This window comes from Molothrus aeneus, chromosome 7, assembly GCF_037042795.1.
Source record: "Molothrus aeneus isolate 106 chromosome 7, BPBGC_Maene_1.0, whole genome shotgun sequence".
NCBI lineage: Eukaryota > Metazoa > Chordata > Aves > Passeriformes > Icteridae > Molothrus > Molothrus aeneus.
The window spans coordinates 2,198,420-2,216,390 of record NC_089652.1 but is presented as its reverse complement, the minus strand read 5'-3'; the positions used below and the strand labels follow the sequence as shown (position 1 = coordinate 2,216,390).

Sequence of the window (17,971 nt, the reverse complement as noted above, 5' to 3'; positions counted from 1 at the left end):
CCATCCTGGGCCTCTCTGCTCTGTGCTGTCTTCCTGCAGCAGATGCTGTGGAGGGGCTCCCTCTGCTCGTTTTTGTGCCGTTGTTCCGCAGCACGCCCGTCCCTCACAGCCCGCGTCCCTTTCAAGAGGAACTTGAAAAGCCCAGCGATACCAGGTGTCCGCCTCTGTCTGGATTCTGGGATGACAGGAATTATTCATCTTAGGAAGCTGCAGCTGGGTACAGTCAGTGGTAAAAGACCAGACTGAACATTTTGTGCCTCGTTACTACTCGAACGCCTTGGAGCTCGCGCTATTTCCAGACGGCTTCCTGTTCTTTCTTAGTGACCTTGCCTTGCTTTTCTGGCACACCGAGCCCACTCCAAAACTTACACCTTAGATCCTGCAAAACTTAACTTCTGATGGAAGCAACCCTGGGGAAAACTTTTGGAAGATCAGAGCATTTGCTCCCTTTGAAGGGGGTGGGTGGTGACTTTTTGTCAGCCTCAAAGTCAGGATCTTTCGCGAGAGCGGTGAGGACAAACCTGCACACGGAGGGGTTGGTTCTGTCAACACATCCATGGAGCAGCTTCTACCCCATCTCTTGGTGGAAGGAGTCCTGCATCAGGCTGGGATAATTCAGGCATCTTACTGCCATCCAAGCACTGCTGGTGGTGTCGGGAGTGAAGCTAGAATGCTCATCCGGGGAAATTTGTCTGCTTTGGGCCTTACAGAGCTACTGGAAATTGGTAGAAGAAATGTTTCCTTTTGGTTTCTTCTGAGATGGGCCATGGTTGGTTGGCTGGAAGGAACACAATGGGAACTCTGGATTTTTCTGGAGTAAAATACGTGTGGGGCACTGTGACTATTTTTTTTGTCAGTTTAGAGTTTCAGAGTAAATGGTGGCAGAAGAGATATTTTGGCAGTTCCCACACCCGAATGTTCAATTCCAATTTTATCTTAATTTTGAACTTATCAAATAATTGGAAGTAATCAAAGAGAACACAGAGAATCAGGGCAGGAATAAAAAAATACGCCACTGGATGCTGTTGTTATGCCAGGAATATTGGCCTGTTAATGTACACCACTGCTGATCCATTCATGTCCAGAAATGTGGAATTCCTGTAATACCCAAAACACCCCAAAACAGTTCACAGAGGATGTACCTGCTCCTTCAAGGACCGAGGTCTCATCTCTTACTTAGCATCAAACATCTAGGGCTCCTCCTTTACAGGACTTTATGTGGTTTTTTGGTTTACAGGGATTGGTTTAAGTCAAATGTTCTGATTTACTTATTGCCATCCATGCTGGAATGGGCACTCCCTGCTCCTGATTCCCCCCCCCCTTCAGCAATAACCATGTACAGCCCACCAGAGGCAAACTCAAAGGAGTTTTCCTCACCTTTAAAGGGGAAAATTGGAGGAGGAGCTAAATGTGCTGGATACTACAAATGGAGCTTGCTGTTTTCTGGGAAGGCTGTTGGATATTCTGCTTCTGGAGGAAGGGAAAAGTTAGGCTGGAGTGGGAGTCAGGCAGCAAGAGGCTCACGCAAAAGTGCTGAACCTTTCCCAGTGCTGAACTTTTGCAGGTATTCAGGGCTCAGAGGGCTTCCAGCCTTTTGGGAGAGGTAATGGCATGGGAGGGAGACTAGGGTACAAAATTCCATATCCATATGTAAAGCAGCCAAGGTAAAAACATGGGATCTTGTCACCCAGAGCTGGCGTGAAGGGAACCTCGCCGTCATTCCCGGTCCTGGAGTCGGTAAAAAAAATTTTAGCCTCATAAACCTGAGCACCAGACGTTCTCAGTAGGATGTGTCTGACTGAGATCACTCTCCTGCCCAGGGAGCTGCTGGCTGGGACGTATCATTTCCCTGCAGAAAATTCCCTGCCCATGGGAATTTCTGGCATGGGTTTAGCTGGCTCTCAGCTGCCCGGTGGCGGGAAGGGGGCACGTGGGATGCGTATCCCAGAAAAGAGATGAGAGGTGCTCCTTCTCCCAGATCTTTGTGTCTTGGCTGCTGCTGGAAGTCATGATGTTTCCCCCTCCGTGTCTCCAGCACAGCTGATTATTCTGCCCAGTGCTCCAGGAGATATCCCAAACACGCCGCCACGGAGCCAAGAGAGCAGATCCTGAAACTGGAGCCACAGCCCGAGACTTCAGTAAACAGGATGGGGCAACATGAGGCACAGAGTCCAGCCAGCGTTGGGATCACTGTGAAACAGCACAACAGAGCAGTGCTCCCAGAAATCCAGCTCCCAGAAATCCAGCTCCCAGAAATCCCAGCACCTGTGCTTTGCTTCCACCCATAGCCAAGGGTTTTTCAGGGGATGATTTGATGTGTGCTTTCTTGGAGAGTTTTTCTTCATCCTCACCTACAATTTGACTTTATTTTTACAGAGCCTGAGCCCAAAGATCATTTTGAATACCTGATTTAAACCCCCAAAACTGTAGAATTTGGCCAGAACAGGTGGCAGAAGGGCTTTTCCCTGATCTCCCCCCGTGCTGGGGCTGAACTTGGGTGTTGATTGAGATGCAGTTGGGAGCTGGACACAGCAACTTTGCATGCCAGGGAGTATCTGTCAGCCAGAAGTGTTCCAACTTCTGTTCACCCAGGCTTGTGCTTATCTCCACAATTATTTTGCTCTCCCTTTCACTAATTGCTGCTATTCAAAATGTCTCTTATAAACACCCAGGAGCCAGTCTGAGCTGGGGGGGCAGGAAGGATCTCTTTGCTTGGCTTCTTGTTTGGCATCTGGAGGAGTGGTTGTGGAAGTCCTAATGCAATGTGTCTCCATGAAATCCATCCTGGTTCTCTCTGGGAAATGGGATCTTGGTGTCAGCACTCCACGCTTCCTGGGAGGGCACTGCAAAGACTAAAGAGAACCATTTTAGCTGCATTTCCCTTAAAAAGAGGTTTCTCTGTGACAGTTTCCATGCTGATAAGGTGTCAGTCCCCCTCCCAGGCAGACAAGCTAGAGCTCTGAGGACAATTGAGTAGTGTGATGGCAAAATCCTCTGGATAGCTGAGTCCTCATGGTAGGTTGACGGTTGATAAATACCTGGAAATGCTCTGCATCTTCCCTGTTACCTTTATTAATATTAATTTATGCTAAAGGAGCACCAGCAACACTAACTGCAGGTACAGTTGAACATTTGTGCAGCTTTCAGAAATAGTGGGAGCAGTGACATTAAATATATGCAGGAATCCCCATAGTTATGAATATTTACAAATATTGATTTTGGCAAGAGCACCTAATTTGGATGTTCTGAGCTCCCTAATGCAGCGTATGTGTGTCTGTCACACAGTGCTCCTCAGACTCAGGGCTGAGTTAGTCTCAGATCCAGGGATTTCCCTCTGTGAATCACTTTGTAATGAAATTTCAGTGTTTGGGAAATACAGTTGGGGAATAAACCCCCTGCCCCAGCTGCGTGTGGTGAACACACAGGGTCTGAGTGGGCAGTGCCTGTTCAAATTTGCCTCTGTTGCTTTAAATGAACCAGTAACTGATGTTTTTCCTGACACCCCAACAATCCCACCCTGTGCATCCCTGAGAGCATTGTCCAAATGCTCCTGCAGCTCTCTCAGCCTGGGCCTGTGCCCATTCCCTGGGGAGCCTGGGCAGTGCCCAGCATCCTCTGCGGGTAGAACCTTTCCCTGATCTCCAGCCTAAATTTTTGTCTTCCCATAACATTCCTGGTAAGTGTGGAGAAATAACCCTGAGAAGACACCCGGATCGGTTTTCTTCTTTTGTTTTCACAGGCTACAGCAGACACCAACAGTGATTTCTTTTCATTCTTCATGGGTACAATCAGAGATGTGGCTTTATTATTTTATTTTTTAATTTTTTTTTTCAACTTTGAAGCCATTTGAAAAACTATATAAAGAATAGGCTTTGTGGAAACTGGGGTCAAAATGAGCAGAGACAATACATCCCTAATGAAACTTCCCTAAACCATCCAGCGACAAATTGGGCTTTTTATTCCCATTTCACTCCAGATGTCAATGAAAGCACAGCTCCTTCTAAAGCAGCCTAATGTATGTAAACCATCGCAGGAAGCAGAGCCTGCAGAGCCTAGGAGACTGCAGATGGAGAGAAAAGGCTCCTGATTCCATAAAAATAACAAAACCTGTTTTACCATATTGTGCATTAAATATTGTTCATTTGCATACTTTCCATGGCGAGGTTCTCAAAGCCCACCATGTGGTGGACTTGTTGGAAGTCGGGAAAGAGACTCTTTCCCCAAATGGAGACGTGTTAGTAGAAGCTGCTGCTTAATTAGAAAACAAAAATAGCTGGTTTCCTCTATTTTTTTTCCTCCTTTTCTATTTTTTTTTTTTTTTTTCAGTGTGGATTTTTGGTTGTTTACATATAATTCAATAGAATTAGGAGGGGAAGCATAGGTGCAGTCACTGCAAAATAACTGGATTGCTGGTGTTTTACAACAGCCTGCCTGTTTGGAACAGGCAGCAGCAGGGATTCCTCCATGGGGAGTTTCCAGCAGATAGCCAGGCAGATTGTAAATACCTCTTAGATTGTTGTTTTTTTTTTTTCCATCTTTATATAGAATAGTGTGATTTTATTTGTATTTATTGTGCATCCATTGGGGGGTGCAAAGGTGCAATGCCACAAATTAATCAGAGGAGCCTGGAATATCCACAGCTGGAAGGGGTTCACGAGGATCATCAAGTCCAACTCCTGGCCCTGCACAGGACACCCAAAGAATCTCAGCTAAAGGGATTAAAAGGAAAATGTGCTTAAGGAGAAGAAAAAACCTTGGAGTGGCAGTCTCATGTACGCAGGAGCGGGCAGGGTTTGGAGAAGGATGGATTGAGATGTTCTTGGAGAGAGCAGATTCCCTGTCTCAACAGCCACGGCTTGGACCCTGCCCACAGCAGGGGCTTGGAACGGGCTGATGATTTTTAGGGTCCCTTCCAACCCAAAGCATTCCACAATTCCGTGCTCCTGCTCCCTGTGTGCCTCGGGGCCTTGCGGGAGCCGTGGGTGGTATCCGAGCACAGGCCCCCATTAAGCACAGCCCTGGAGAGGCCGGGCCTCTGGGGCTGGAGCCTGCCAGCTCCGATCAATCCCTTGGTTTATGAGCTGCCAACGTAAAGAGTGCGGGGTGGGCGCCCTGCTCCGGAGGCTCCGGAGGCTCCGCTGGGCCCCGCCATTCCAGGCCTGTGGGGGAGGCCCAGGAGCGGCCTGCGCCTCGCTGAGCAGGGTGCAGATCCAACTGCAAGATGGGAAATCATCCTTTGGGCTCTGCTTTTGAAGAAAAAGCGGTTTTTACCCCACAGAGATCCCTTCGTTCCTCTCCCACAGCTGGGATGTGCTGTTTGTACACCTGCTTTTCCACAGCCTCGCAGGACACGGGGTGTGCCCTCACACAGCGCATGAAACTGCTGCCCTCAGTCCCATGGGAATCCTCCCTCACCCAAACAGGGAGCTCTGCCCTGGGAGAATCCCCCCCCCTGCACCCAAATGGGAATCTCTGCCCTGGGAGAATCCCCTCTGTATCCAGACAGGGAGCTCTGGGCTGGGAGAATCCCCTCTGCACCTAAACAGGGAGCTCTGGGCTGGGAGAATCCCCTCTGCACCTAAACAGGGAGCTCTGGGCTGGGAGAATCCCCTCTGCACCCAAACAGGGAGCTCTGGGCTGGGAGAATCCCCCCCTCTGCACCCAAATGGGAATTTCTGGGTTGGGAGAATCCCCCCCCTCTGCACCCAGACAGGGAGCTCTGCCCTGGGAGAATCCCCCCCTCTGCACCCAAATGGGAATCTCTGGGCTGGGAGAATCCCCTCTGTACCCAGACAGGGAGCTCTGGGCTGGGAGAATCCCCTCTGCACCCAAACAGGGAGCTCTGCCCTGGGAGAATCCCCCCCTCTGCACCCAAATGGGAATCTCTGGGCTGGGAGAATCCCCTCTGTACCCAGACAGGGAGCTCTGGGCTGGGAGAATCCCCTCTGCACCCAGACAGGGAGCTCTGGGCTGGGAGAATCCCCTCTGCACCCAAACAGGGAGCTCTGGGCTGGGAGAATCCCCCCCTCTGCACCCAAATGGGAATCTCTGGGCTAGGAGAATCCCCTCTGCACACAAACAGGGAGCTCTGGGCTGGGAGAATCCCCCCCTCTGCACCCAAATGGGAATCTCTGGGCTAGGAGAATCCCCTCTGCACACAAACAGGGAGCTCTGGGCTGGGAGAATCCCCCCCTCTGCACCCAAATGGGAATCTCTGTGCTGGGAGAATCCCCTCTGTATCCAGACAGGGATCTCTGGGCTGGGGGATGCACCCCAAATTTCCCCAGAGGTTGGTGGGGACACTGACACCTCCCAGCTGCTGGGACTTGGGGAGCCCAGGGGGGATTTGCACTGGGGCAGGAGCATTTGGTGCTTCCAGCTTTGCATGTCCCATCTGATGCAAGCTTTGCAAATAATTGCCTTAATTAGACATCATGTCTCCTGATTATTCCCATGAATATGGGTGAGTTGAGAGGGCCAGGGAAAATCCTTCCTGGAGAAATTGTTGGGATAATGATTTCTTTTATCTATTGGAGCAATTATTTTTATAATTAATCATGGAATCTCTGTGTGGTTTGAGTTAGATGGAACATTAAATTCCATCTCGTTCCACCCTCTGCCATGGGCAGGGACACCTTCCACTTACCCAGGTTGCTCCAAGCCCCATCCAGCCTTGCCTGGAACACTTCCAAGGATGGGGCAGCCACAACTTCTACAATTTCTCTGTGCAACAAATAATATTGAGGGGTGCCCTAGTGGGGTTTTATTTAAAATCAGGTGATGGAGATGAAAGGAGGCCCGTGCTTGTCCTTCATGCCCTGAATGAAGCACTGTTACTGTCACCTGCCTGCAGGCTCTGCTTTGCCTCTGGGAAGGCCCATGGTGTTAATCTGCTCCTTTTCCCTGTTCCCTTCTCCGCAGCAGCAGCAGGAGATGCTGGCCATGAAGCACCAGCAGGAGCTCTTGGAGCACCAGAGGAAGTTGGAGCAGCACCGGCAGGAGCAGGAGCTGGAGAAGCAGCACCGAGAGCAGAAACTGCAGCAGCTGAAAAACAAAGAGAAAGGGAAAGAGAGTAAGTGGCCAGAGCACCACTGCTTCGGGTGGTGACAGGCAGATGGGGGCATGAAGGAGTCTCAGAAAGCTGGAGGAACCTCCTTGAGGGCACAGGGAATTGAGGGGAAGAGAGAAATGCGTTTCTCTGCTTTATCATCTTCATTTTTGTCTCACTAAATGCCATTTTAGCATTTTTCAAAAGGAAGCGTATCCTCTCTTCCCTTGATTTAACATTTTTTGAAGTATTTTTGGCAGCATTCCTAATGGAGGCAGAATATTAAGCCCATAAAATACACCAGATGCACGCTGCACTCCTTTTCTCTTTCTGCTGCTCTGAATTTCACTCTTTTTAAGACATAGTCGAGTTCACAGCTCTCCCCTTTTTGAAGCATTTCCATTCATGAGGGGATGTTTTTCAGGAGGTTACAGCTTGTGGGTGCCTTCCCCACTCTGTGTCATTATGCACTTGAGGAGATCATTGTGGCCTCACAATGTCCCTTATCAGAGATACTCTGGGCTGCTTGTTTGGGCTTTTTCTGCAAGTGAATGGGGGAAAAGTACCTCCAAATACCAAAATACCAAGTTGTGCCATCAACTCCTCAGGTCTGGTTTCAGATGGGAGAAGTGGTGGAAGGAAGATGGGATGCTGGCTGGGAACTGGGAATAAGATAAAGCTCCAGGAACTTTTTCAGTAAGATAAAACTGGGGTCTGGGAGACCTTTTTAAGTGCTAGAAAGACCAGAGGTTCAGAATCCCTAAGCATTTCCACTTCCCCCTGCTGCTCCCATCAGCTATTGCTATTGGATCCATGTTTTGCTGGGCCTCTCCTTGGAACCAATACCTGGCCATTCTCATTAAAGTAATCTGGAAAGAAATTAAAACGCCTGAATCTCTGGAAAATGGAAGCAAAGCATCTTTTGGGTGAAACACAGAGGTGTAGAGGAAAAAACCCAGAATTTGGGGATGTTAAGTTGAAGATCCTGTTCCCATGACTACAGTTTTATTTTTAAGTTACTTTTTATTTAAGAAGTTCTGTGGTGTAGAATCATTATCGCACCTCAGTGCTTAAGGATACTTAAGTTATTTTTCTCACATCACAAAATTTGGCAAAGAGAAGCTAAAATTGTCCTGATCTGAAATATGAAGAGAGTGTGAGAGAGGTGGAGTTTGTTCTGCTTCCTTTTAACACCTCTGTTCTGGAGCCAGGCTGGGAGAGCTGGGGGTGCTCACCTGGAGAGGAGAAGGCTCCAGGGACACCTCAGAGCCCCTGGCAGGGCCTAAAGGGGCTCCAGGAGAGCTGGAGAGGGACTGGGGACAAGGCATGGAGGGACAGAACACAGGGAATGGCTGCCACTGCCAGAGGGCAGGGCTGGATGGGATATTGGGAATTAGGAATTGTTCCCTGTGAGGATGGATGGGATATTGGGAATTAGGAATTGTTCCCTGGCAGGGTGGGCAGGCCCTGGCCCAGGGTGCCCAGATCAGCTGTGGCTGCCCCTGGATCCCTGGAAGTGTCCGAGGCCAGGCTGGACACTGGGGCTGGGAGCAGCCTGGGATAGTGGAAGAGTTGAAATTAGATGTCCTTAGGGTTCCTCCCACTCCAAATCTCCCTGAGGTTCTATGATATCTTTCAGCTTCCAGTAAAGGAGGTAAACCTTAAACTCTGAAAATATTGAACTTAAGTCTTCTAAGTAGCAGGTTTATGGCAACCTGACAGAACACAGCCAGGTTTGAGTGTTCTAAGGATGCTAATGGATCAAGGATGACACATTTTGGAGGGAGAAGGCTTTCAAGCATGGATTTGTCACCCCTTCTGCTACTCAGGAATTTATCTCCAGCTCTTCGCTTGAACTTTCCACCAAACTGGTTTTGTGGAGCTGGTGAGAAATGCAGCGCTCCAAAAAAAAAGGAATTTTCTCGCTTTGGTGTTTGAACCATTTTACAGCTCCAGACAGAGCCTTGTGGGAATGCTGCAGCTCCCTGCTCTTGGAGAAAGCCCAGGAATTGTTCTCCCAGCATGTCAAACATCACCTCATTGACCAGGGCACAGGACACGAGAACATGGCAGGATGATCTTTTAGTTCTTGTTCCTAGCAGAGCCAGCAGCTTCCCTGGCCTTTCCCTTTCCTCCCAGCCCAGATATTTTCCGTTGGAGCTCCTGCCTTACGCCACAGTGGGGATGAACCATCATTTTCCACGTGTCCCCTTGCCAAACTTGGAATGCATTGCTCCGTCAGGAGCTCTGCCTGGGAGTCTGGGCTGTCAACCCGATGATCACTGGGATCCATCATGGCAGGGGAACAGCCTGCTCTCCATTGTGCAGGAAATCATGATTAGGGATTACACAGTTGACATTTTAGCTCTGCAGAATGACTGACTCCCTGTTTTTAAGGTGTTTTTTTTTGTAAATGGTAGGTTTTCTATCTGAACCAGAGATCCACACGCTTGTAAATGAAGCTAAATGTTACGTTGGTCATGGTGTGCACAGAGATTGGGAACAAAGAGGTCCCTGTTTACAGGATTTTCAAGACAAAACCTACACATGAGCCACTGGGATCATTCCCCTTCTGCTTTTAGATGTGACATTTAACAACTTGAGGGTGCACAAGACCCCTTTTCTTAAATAACCTTGGTTCAAAGAGAGCTGGGATACCCCAGACAAGTGCTTTATTCTGAGTGTGCTTCTCTGCAAGTGTAATATCCTCTTCTGGTGAAATAAACCCAATTTCATCTGTGTTTTCAAACATAACTTGTGAATCTATGCCAAGCTAAAGGGATAAAAAGGGAGAGCTCCTTACTGGAGGTGCTTTGTTCTTCTCTCTTTGAAAGCAAAGTTCTTTTTTTGTTTTTTGGACTGGAAATGAAAGATTTGATTTGGGATCTATTTTAGAAATTTAAAATGCCTTCAAGTACGCGAATTGATTTAACAACCTTTTTTAAATGTTTGTTTTGTAATTGCAGGTGCAGTGGCAAGCACAGAAGTGAAGATGAAGTTGCAGGAATTCGTGTTGAACAAGAAGAAGGCTCTGGCCCACCGGAATCTCAACCACTGCATATCCAGCGACCCTCGCTTCTGGTACGGGTAAGTGGTGCTGGGCTCTCTGCAGGGCTCAGCCAGTGCCACCTTTGTCCCCAGTTCCCTGAGGGAATACACCTGATGTGCTTGTGGGATGAGCCAGAGCAGTGGCAGGATCCCTGTGCATTCCCAAAATTCCTTTTCCAGAGGGTTCCAGTGTGAGTGGTTTTCGTGTCTGCTGTGATGGTGTCACGGTGCTCTGTGTGTAGAGAAAGGTCTTTGTGTCATCTGTAAACCACAATTATTCAAACTCACAAGTCCTACAGTCAGACATCAGCTTTTATAAGTCCTCCAGCTTTTCACCCAGGATTTGATCCCACCTGCTGTTATAAAACTTGAACTTTAGTCAAATGAGATATAGTTTTTTATGTTCAGCAGCTGGAATCTGATGATCTTTGTGGGTCCCTTCCAACTCAGGATATTCTATGATTCAGTGAATTCCTGCAGCTCAGGATACTTAAGCCTTGCATTCTAAAACTTTTAACACTTACTGCTATTCTTAAGCTCTCAGACTTGGAAGTTTTGTTTACTTGGCTCTTACTGGAAACATCCAGTGGATCCAGTCTGTACTTCTAATTACAACTGCCCCAACATCTCTGTTTTCAACTGCGGGTCTCCAGTTTCAATTTCAGAAATCAACTTTTTCATTGTACTAAAGACAGTTAGAAATTTGATGTGACTTGGAAGTTTCCACTGCTATGATTTTGTCACTGTCTTTGTTAAATAAAAAGCCAAAGTGCTTTGGATGTTTGCTTTAGTGACCTCAAAATTAATGAAATTTTGACTTATAAAAGTAATTTCATTTTGCCATGAAATGAATGTTCAAGCTGAAGTACTGACAGTGTTTTAAGTCTTAAGAAATGAACGTGTGTAGAGGGAGGATGAGGTCATAGCCAGAAGATGTTTCCAAATTCCAGAAACTGAGCTGCAATGAAATTTGAAAGCTATCCCAGGTCTGAGCCAGGACAGAAATGCTGATGTGGAGTTGGCAGAAGAATTCAGATGTTATTGGAGGCAAAGTGAGATTGAGCAGCTTTAATACATCTCTGAAAATCTAATCTGAGACTTGGGGATTTCATTAAAGGTGGTTGAAGACTCTGAGCCTCCATTTCTTAAAGGGATGGTTAAAATAACAGTTAATGCAGGAGTGGTGCAAAGTCAGTTAGAATTTCAGGGTGCCCAGAGCAGCTGTGGCTGCCTCTGGATCCTTGGAAGTGTCTCAGGCCAGGCTGGACACTGGGGCTTGGAGCAGCCTGGGATAGTGGAGGGTGTCCCTGCCCATGGCAGGGGGAGGAATGAGATGAGCTTTAAATCCCTTCCCTTCCAAACCATCCTGGCATTCTCTGTGATGCAAGGCCAGGGCTGCTGCAGGTTTTTAGCCACGTCATGTTTGGTGTTTCAGGATGTTGCCTCCGCTGGTGCTGAGAACTTTCTGAGCACCAAAGTGGGGTTTGGGTTTGTTGTGGCACTGAGGCATCCTAACAGCCCTTCCCTGTGAAGCTCCAGGGATGCCAATAGGCAGAGACAACACAAACCACTGCACAAAGATTTCAGGTCATACCATCCCCTCATTTTCCATCTGTTCTGTGGTGGGGTGAGGATTGTTATTCTGGATTCTAACCCAAGATGGACAAAGCCTTGGGGCTTCACAGCTCTTTCTCAGTGCTGAATTGTCCTGCTGAGCCCTCAAGGAGGGCAGATGGCAGCAGCACAGCATTTTTTAAATGCATCCTTCACTCGTTCAGGCAGAAGTTGAGGATTTTTTTCCTTTCCATTCTATTAAAAAAAAAAAAAAATTTTTTTCAAAAGGAGAACCAACCTTTAAATTCCTGCCATATTAGTATTTATTTATATGGCATCTCATAGGTTACCAGCTGAGCTCTGGAGGCACTCCTGTCCCCACATAGCTGTGCTGTGATGCAGTTGGGTGGTGGCTGGGTTGAGCACACACGAGCAGGGCTCACAGGAGATCCACTCCATGCTCCCACTGTGAGCAGGCCAGGCCATTAAGTGCTAACAGATGCTGGGAGAGCCTCTCGAAGCAACAAGCCTGCTTTTAAGCATTTCCCTTGGTCTTATTAAGGTTTGTGAATTCCTTTTGGTTTTTGTTTTTTTAATGGAAAGCATTGCTTAGGAAAAAAAACAAAAAGTCTCTTAAGGGTATTGAGCACCATGATGATCTGACATCAGTGGCTGGGACAGGAAAAATGTTCTGCTGGCATGGAATCACAGAGGTATTAGAGCTGCAAGAGACCTCTAGGATGATGTCCCAGTCCTGGAAATGCTCAAGGCCAGGTTGGACAGGGCTTGGAGCAACCTGGGAAGGTGGAAAGGGGTGAACACTGTGATCTTTAACCTCTGTTCCATCCCAAACCACTCTGGGGTTTTGTGATAGGCAGCAGCAGAAGAGGTTCTTGGGAACTGCATTGTCAGACTGTCCCTGCCCTGGATCCTGAACCCACTGGGCAGCCTGGCTCCCAGGAGTTTCTGCTCTCTGTGATGTCCCTGGGAAGCTGTCAGCAGTGCTTGGGAAGCAGCCACTCCATGTGCTAGCAGCCATGGAAGGGAGTTTAACTGAGTGTTTGCATGGTGAGGAGGTGGAGAGATACAATTGCACTTGAAATTGCACATTAAATTATACATTGAATGATCCCTCCATCCACAGGTGTGAACACAAAACATTCCAGCCCAGGTACACATGCCTGAATGTATATTCAGTGCACCTTGCTGAACATGATTGAAGGTTGAAATATCAAATCATGGAATCGTTAAGGTTGGAAAAGACTTCCAAGATCATCGCTCCGACCTTTCTGTCTGTGCACGTGGGTGTTTGAAGGAGCTCAGGGAGCAGAGGATGCCTTGGATGAAGGGCTGTGCTTTCAGGAATGTCTGCAGGCTCCATGCAGTGTCCAATTTCCTCTCCTCCCAGAGCTCTGACATTCCTGAAGGGGCATGCAGAGCAGTGCATGCTGCTGGAAGCAGCGTCAGACCCCAGTCCTGGAGCCAGGGAATGTGTTCCTGTTTGCAGAGCTCAATATCTGTCATTCAGCAGCCCTGGAGCACATCTAAACAGGCCCTTTGAATTCCTGCACATTGCCTGACAAAGGGATGAAAATAGCTTCAATGTACTCGATTGTGCTGCTTAGGTCATAATTAAAAAAAAAAAAAGAAAAGAAAAGGAAAGAAAAGGGAGAAAAAAAAAAGTCTGTTGCTCATATAGAGCCAGAAATGTCATTGTGTGACTTGATGGGGCTCAGGACTCTCAGATCACAGCACCCAGGATTCCTGGGAGTGAAACATCATTCCTGGGAGTGCTGCCTTCCCATGGAATGAGCAGATCCTGGCAGAAAAAGCCACATCTCTTCCCAGGAGGGATTATTATTTTTTATTTTTCAGTTTGTCTCTGTTTTAATTGCAGGTGAAGATTGAAGTGTGTGGGGGCATTCAGGGGTGGGCATGTGGCACAGCATGGGCTGGGTGTGGGAAACACAGCCCTGCAAGAGCCCCAGAAATCATTTTTCTTTATGTGCAGAGAAATCTGGATAATGAAGAGGGAGGGTTGGGAAACCACAGTCATTCATACTTCCATAGAATCCCAGAATGGTTTGGGCTGAAGGGACCCTAAAGCCCATCCCATTCCACCCCCTGCCATGGGCAGGGACACCTCCCACTAGAAGGTCTGTGGGAGTAGAAAATGTTGATGTTCAAATAAAATTTGCAGAGGGGTTGTTTTTTTTTTTTTTGTAATTATGTAGAAAATTCAATGTATTTTCTTAGTATTTTATTAGCCCCTTATTTTTTGAAGGCTTTAACTTGCAGTGGAATTGATGCTCTGGGTCTCAGCAGCCAACTCCTGAGCTGAGCTTGCACTCAAGGGATTAGTGCTGCTCGAGAAATGGCCTGAATTTGTGCAATTTCCACCTGGGAATGGTTCACTTAGGTTCCTTGAAGAACCTTTTGCAGGAGAATATTTTCAGCTTGGTTTTTAGGCAGTACAAAATTTCAAATATTCACTTTTTCTTTTTTATTTTTTTTTACAAAATGCTTGCTCTCCATTGTCCTAAATCCTTTAGTATTTAGAAAAAATATGGGATTTAAATTCTGTTTATTTAAAGTGAAGTTGTGAGAGCCCAGTGAGTGTCACCTGCATGGCTAAATCAGTTGTTCTGCTGATGGAGCTGCTCTGCTGGCTGAAGCCTTCTCCCAGGCTGGTGGAGCTCCTGAGAAACAGCAAAGCTGGGCACAAGTCATTATGCAGGAAAGATGCAGCCAACAAACTGGTAGGAGGCTGAGAAAACTCATTCATTATTTAATATCCTCAGCAAACAGACTGTAATTTACTTCCAGCAGCCTGCTCAAACAAAGCCATAAATTATCAGCTCGGGGAAGTTCAGCTGGAAAGGTGCTGAGTGCTTTGGCCCTGTCTCTGCTGAGCTCCTGGGATGGGAGGACAGGCAGGAGGAAGGGCAGGGGGCCACCTGTGTGCCATGGCTGCTGCTGGCCAGGTGCAATGCTTCAGCCTTGGCCTCTCTCTGCTGAGCTGGGGGTTTATTCTGGAGAGGGAAGTGCTTCACTTGTGCTCAAGTTGAGGTCTCACCTGTGCTGAGATTCAGGGAGGTGACTTAGCAAAACCCAGCCCAGGTTACAGTCTTAGAATTTATACTCGTGGTATGAGCTAAGCCAAGGTGGAGTCTTACACTGAAAACTAAGTCAATTGCCATTCCTGTATATTGGATTTTAGTGTTTTTTTTTTGTAGGAGTGCCCAGGAGGAGAAAGCCAGGCTTTGGGGATGGTACTTTTGACTGTGCCCTTCCTGGACTCCAAAAGACGAGCTTAGAAAACTGGATTTGCTGAAGGACAGGGCATCCTCTCCTCTCTGCTCCTGGAAAATGGAAGAGCTTGCAGGCTGCCCTGGGGATTCACAGCTTTTGCCTTTGCCTTTGTCCCCTTCCCCACTCCCTGAGGTGGCAGGCTCGTCCCCTGTGCGTGTCACCAGTGTAAAGCTTGTTCCTTCTTCTCTTTCCTCCTGTGCAGGAAGACCCAGCACAGCTCTCTGGACCAGAGCTCCCCACCCCAAAGCGGCGTCTCCGGCACCTACAACCACCCAGTCCTGGGGATGTACGATTCCAAAGACGACTTCCCACTCAGAAAAACAGGTAGGGCTGCCCTTCCCTGCCCACGCTGCCTGTCCCTGCATCATGCTCAGCACTCTGATCTGATCTTCCTGAAAAAGAAGGGATGCTGCCAAAAGCTGGATTCCAGGCTGTGCTTTGTTTCCCTGTCCATGTGCTCCCCCTTCACCTGTCTCTGTGCTCCCAGTGTTCCAGGGAGCCTGGGGCTGCTCCGGGGTGTGTGAGAGCCACGTGTTCAAAGTTTGGGAGATGTTTTTTCCAAACCCAAAGCTCTCACAGAGATCTGCGTGTCTCCAGCCCAAGTGTGTTTGCTGAATGAGAAAAGCCCCAAGAAAAAGTGCATTTCTTGGGGGGATTTGCATTTTATGTGTGAGTTTGTACCTGGGGTATATAAGGGGGTTTGTGCCAGGGCGAGCACCAGGGCTTCCTGCGAGGGTTTGGTTCACACCTAGACAGTTCTCTTTCAGTCTGGCTTCTCCCTGCACGGTGGCTGAGCAGGTCAGTTACTCCTCAAGCCTGTATTATGTAAACCAGGTTGTTTGGCTTGGCTGTGCTCCTCAGCTCTGTAGCACAAGCCTGAGCCAGCACAGCCTGGGCTCCCAACCCGGCCAGCTCAGGGCTGCTGCTGCCTTCGGGGAACAGCTCAGCTGTGAGAGCTCAGCCTCGCTCAGGGAGCACTTCTGCTCACTGGCCCTGCTGGGAATCACTTCAGGACAGCAAGAAAAGCTTCTCTGAAAAGATCACACAATCATTAAGGTTGGAAAAGGTCCAAAGATCACCTTCAACCAGCACTGCCAAGGCCGCCTCTAACCCATGGCCCCAAGTGCCACATTCACGGGTTTTTTAAACACTTCCAGTGATGGTGACTGACCACTGCCCTGGACAGCCTGTTCCAATGCCTGACCAGCCTTTCAGTGATGAAGTTTTCCCCTTTTGGAAATGTCTCTAGGAACTGTAGCACCTGCCCTGCTGGATGGAGTCCCATCTGTGCAGTTGTCTCTGTCCCCCCCTTGGGCTGGTTGCTTGATGAGTAACAAGCACTTCAGCTGCACAGGAACCCAGTCAAAAATTGGCTCCAAGATATGGGTTTTCCCCAGGAAAGGTGCCCCTGTGGCTTTGGGGCTGTGGCTTTTGACTGTGCCTTTCCTGGAGGACTCAAAAGCCGAGCTCAGAAAGCTGGATTTGCTGAAGGACAGGGCATCCTCTCCTCTCTGCTCCTGGGAAATGGAAGAGCTTCCAGGCTGCCCTGGGGCTTCACAGGGTTTCCACTCAGGGAAGCATCCCTTGGCACCAAACCTATCACTTAGGGCCTGTGGGCAGCCTGATTCCAAGAGATTTTTAGCTCTTTCCTATGCCTTGTGGTGCCAGGTGATCCCTTCCTACCCTGTTAGCATTACCACAGCAGAAATGGGCTTTGACATGCTCCCAAACTTGCCTGGCTCATCACCTCAGGGCACCTTGTCAGATTGGCTTTGAGCAGCAGTCACCCTTCTTGCTCCCAGTGTCCTGGAAGGGAATTCCTGCAGGAGAAGGAAGACATCTGCACATCTCACCCACCCTGTGCTGCTTCCCAAACTGGGATCTCACCAAAACTCCTGCTGGGTGAGCTCCTGCTGTCAGACAGGGGGAATTAAGGATGATGAATGGAGCTAATCACATTATTAAAGAGTGCAAGCCACACCAAACCCATTGTTGTTTTCCAGCAGGAGGACGTTCAGCTGATTTTTTGGTTTGCCAGAACGCTGGTGCTTGTTCTTTTTGGGCACCAGCACATCAGTCTCCTGGGCACTGGTCTGGGATACAAATGAGTTCACTTTTGTGAGGTTCAGGGGAGAATTTTTTTCTATTTTTCATTGTTTTCTTTTATTTTCCTTTCAACGCAACAGCACGTCAGGCTCTGGCACAGCAATATCCTGCAGAATTCCCAGTGCCAAGAATGTTAAGTTGCTTGGAGAAGAAAGGCTCCTGAACAGTCTGGTGTAAACAAAAGGCAGGGAAGGCTGGAGCCCATCCTAAATAAAGTTCTTTATTACGGGTGAGCTTTTCAGATTTTTGGCACCAGCCAAGGCTCTGGCTTTGTGTTGGTAATTTAAAACCGCCATATCGTGTAGTCCAATTTTATTAAATTTGATTAAATATTTGCAGCTCAAATAACAGAACCCATCACAATACAGCTCTGATTACCAGGGCTGGAATCCAACCAGCACCATTGCTGGGGAGAGGGTGGCTTAGGGGGTGGTGGGAAGGCAGTTGGAATTATCATTTCTCCCAGTCTGCAGAGCTGGGAGCATGTCCTGCAGGTTGAGACATTTTTTGGGAAGAATAAATATTCACCATCCCTAGAAGTGGTCCAGGCCAGGTTGAACAGGGCTTGGAGCACACTGGGATAGAGGAAGGTGTCCCTGCTCGTGGCAAGGGGTGGAACAAGGTGAGCTTTAAGGTCCCTTCAACCCAAACAGTTCCATGATTCCATCAAATTTACCATTTCCCTGCATTTTAGCAACACTCTGTGTCTTTAATCTTATTTCAAGCATCCTGATGGTCACAGGTTATGGGAGAGGGAGGATGTTCAGGAAAGATATCTTCAGAGTGCTTGAAAGCCTTCAGCAGGGGGAAGAGTCAGCTCCTGATGCCTCCCATGCCCTGAAATCCAGCTCTCTCTCTGGTTTGTTTTCCTAAATTATGCTCCAGTTTCTTGGCTGTTTGGTT

General features: G+C 48.2%; 1 protein-coding gene across 6 annotated transcripts in view; it reads left to right on the top strand.

Annotated features, from left to right (window-relative positions):
* HDAC4 (histone deacetylase 4) overlaps positions 1-17,971 on the top strand; it is a 182,966-nt gene that overhangs the window by 102,127 nt on the left and 62,868 nt on the right. For all 6 annotated transcript variants that reach the window (XM_066554063.1, XM_066554064.1, XM_066554062.1 and 3 more), the window contains 3 exons: positions 6,922-7,072; positions 10,015-10,135; positions 15,165-15,286. In XM_066554063.1, coding sequence (XP_066410160.1) covers positions 6,922-7,072; positions 10,015-10,135; positions 15,165-15,286 — 394 coding nt within the window. The remainder of the gene's footprint in view (positions 1-6,921; positions 7,073-10,014; positions 10,136-15,164; positions 15,287-17,971) is intronic.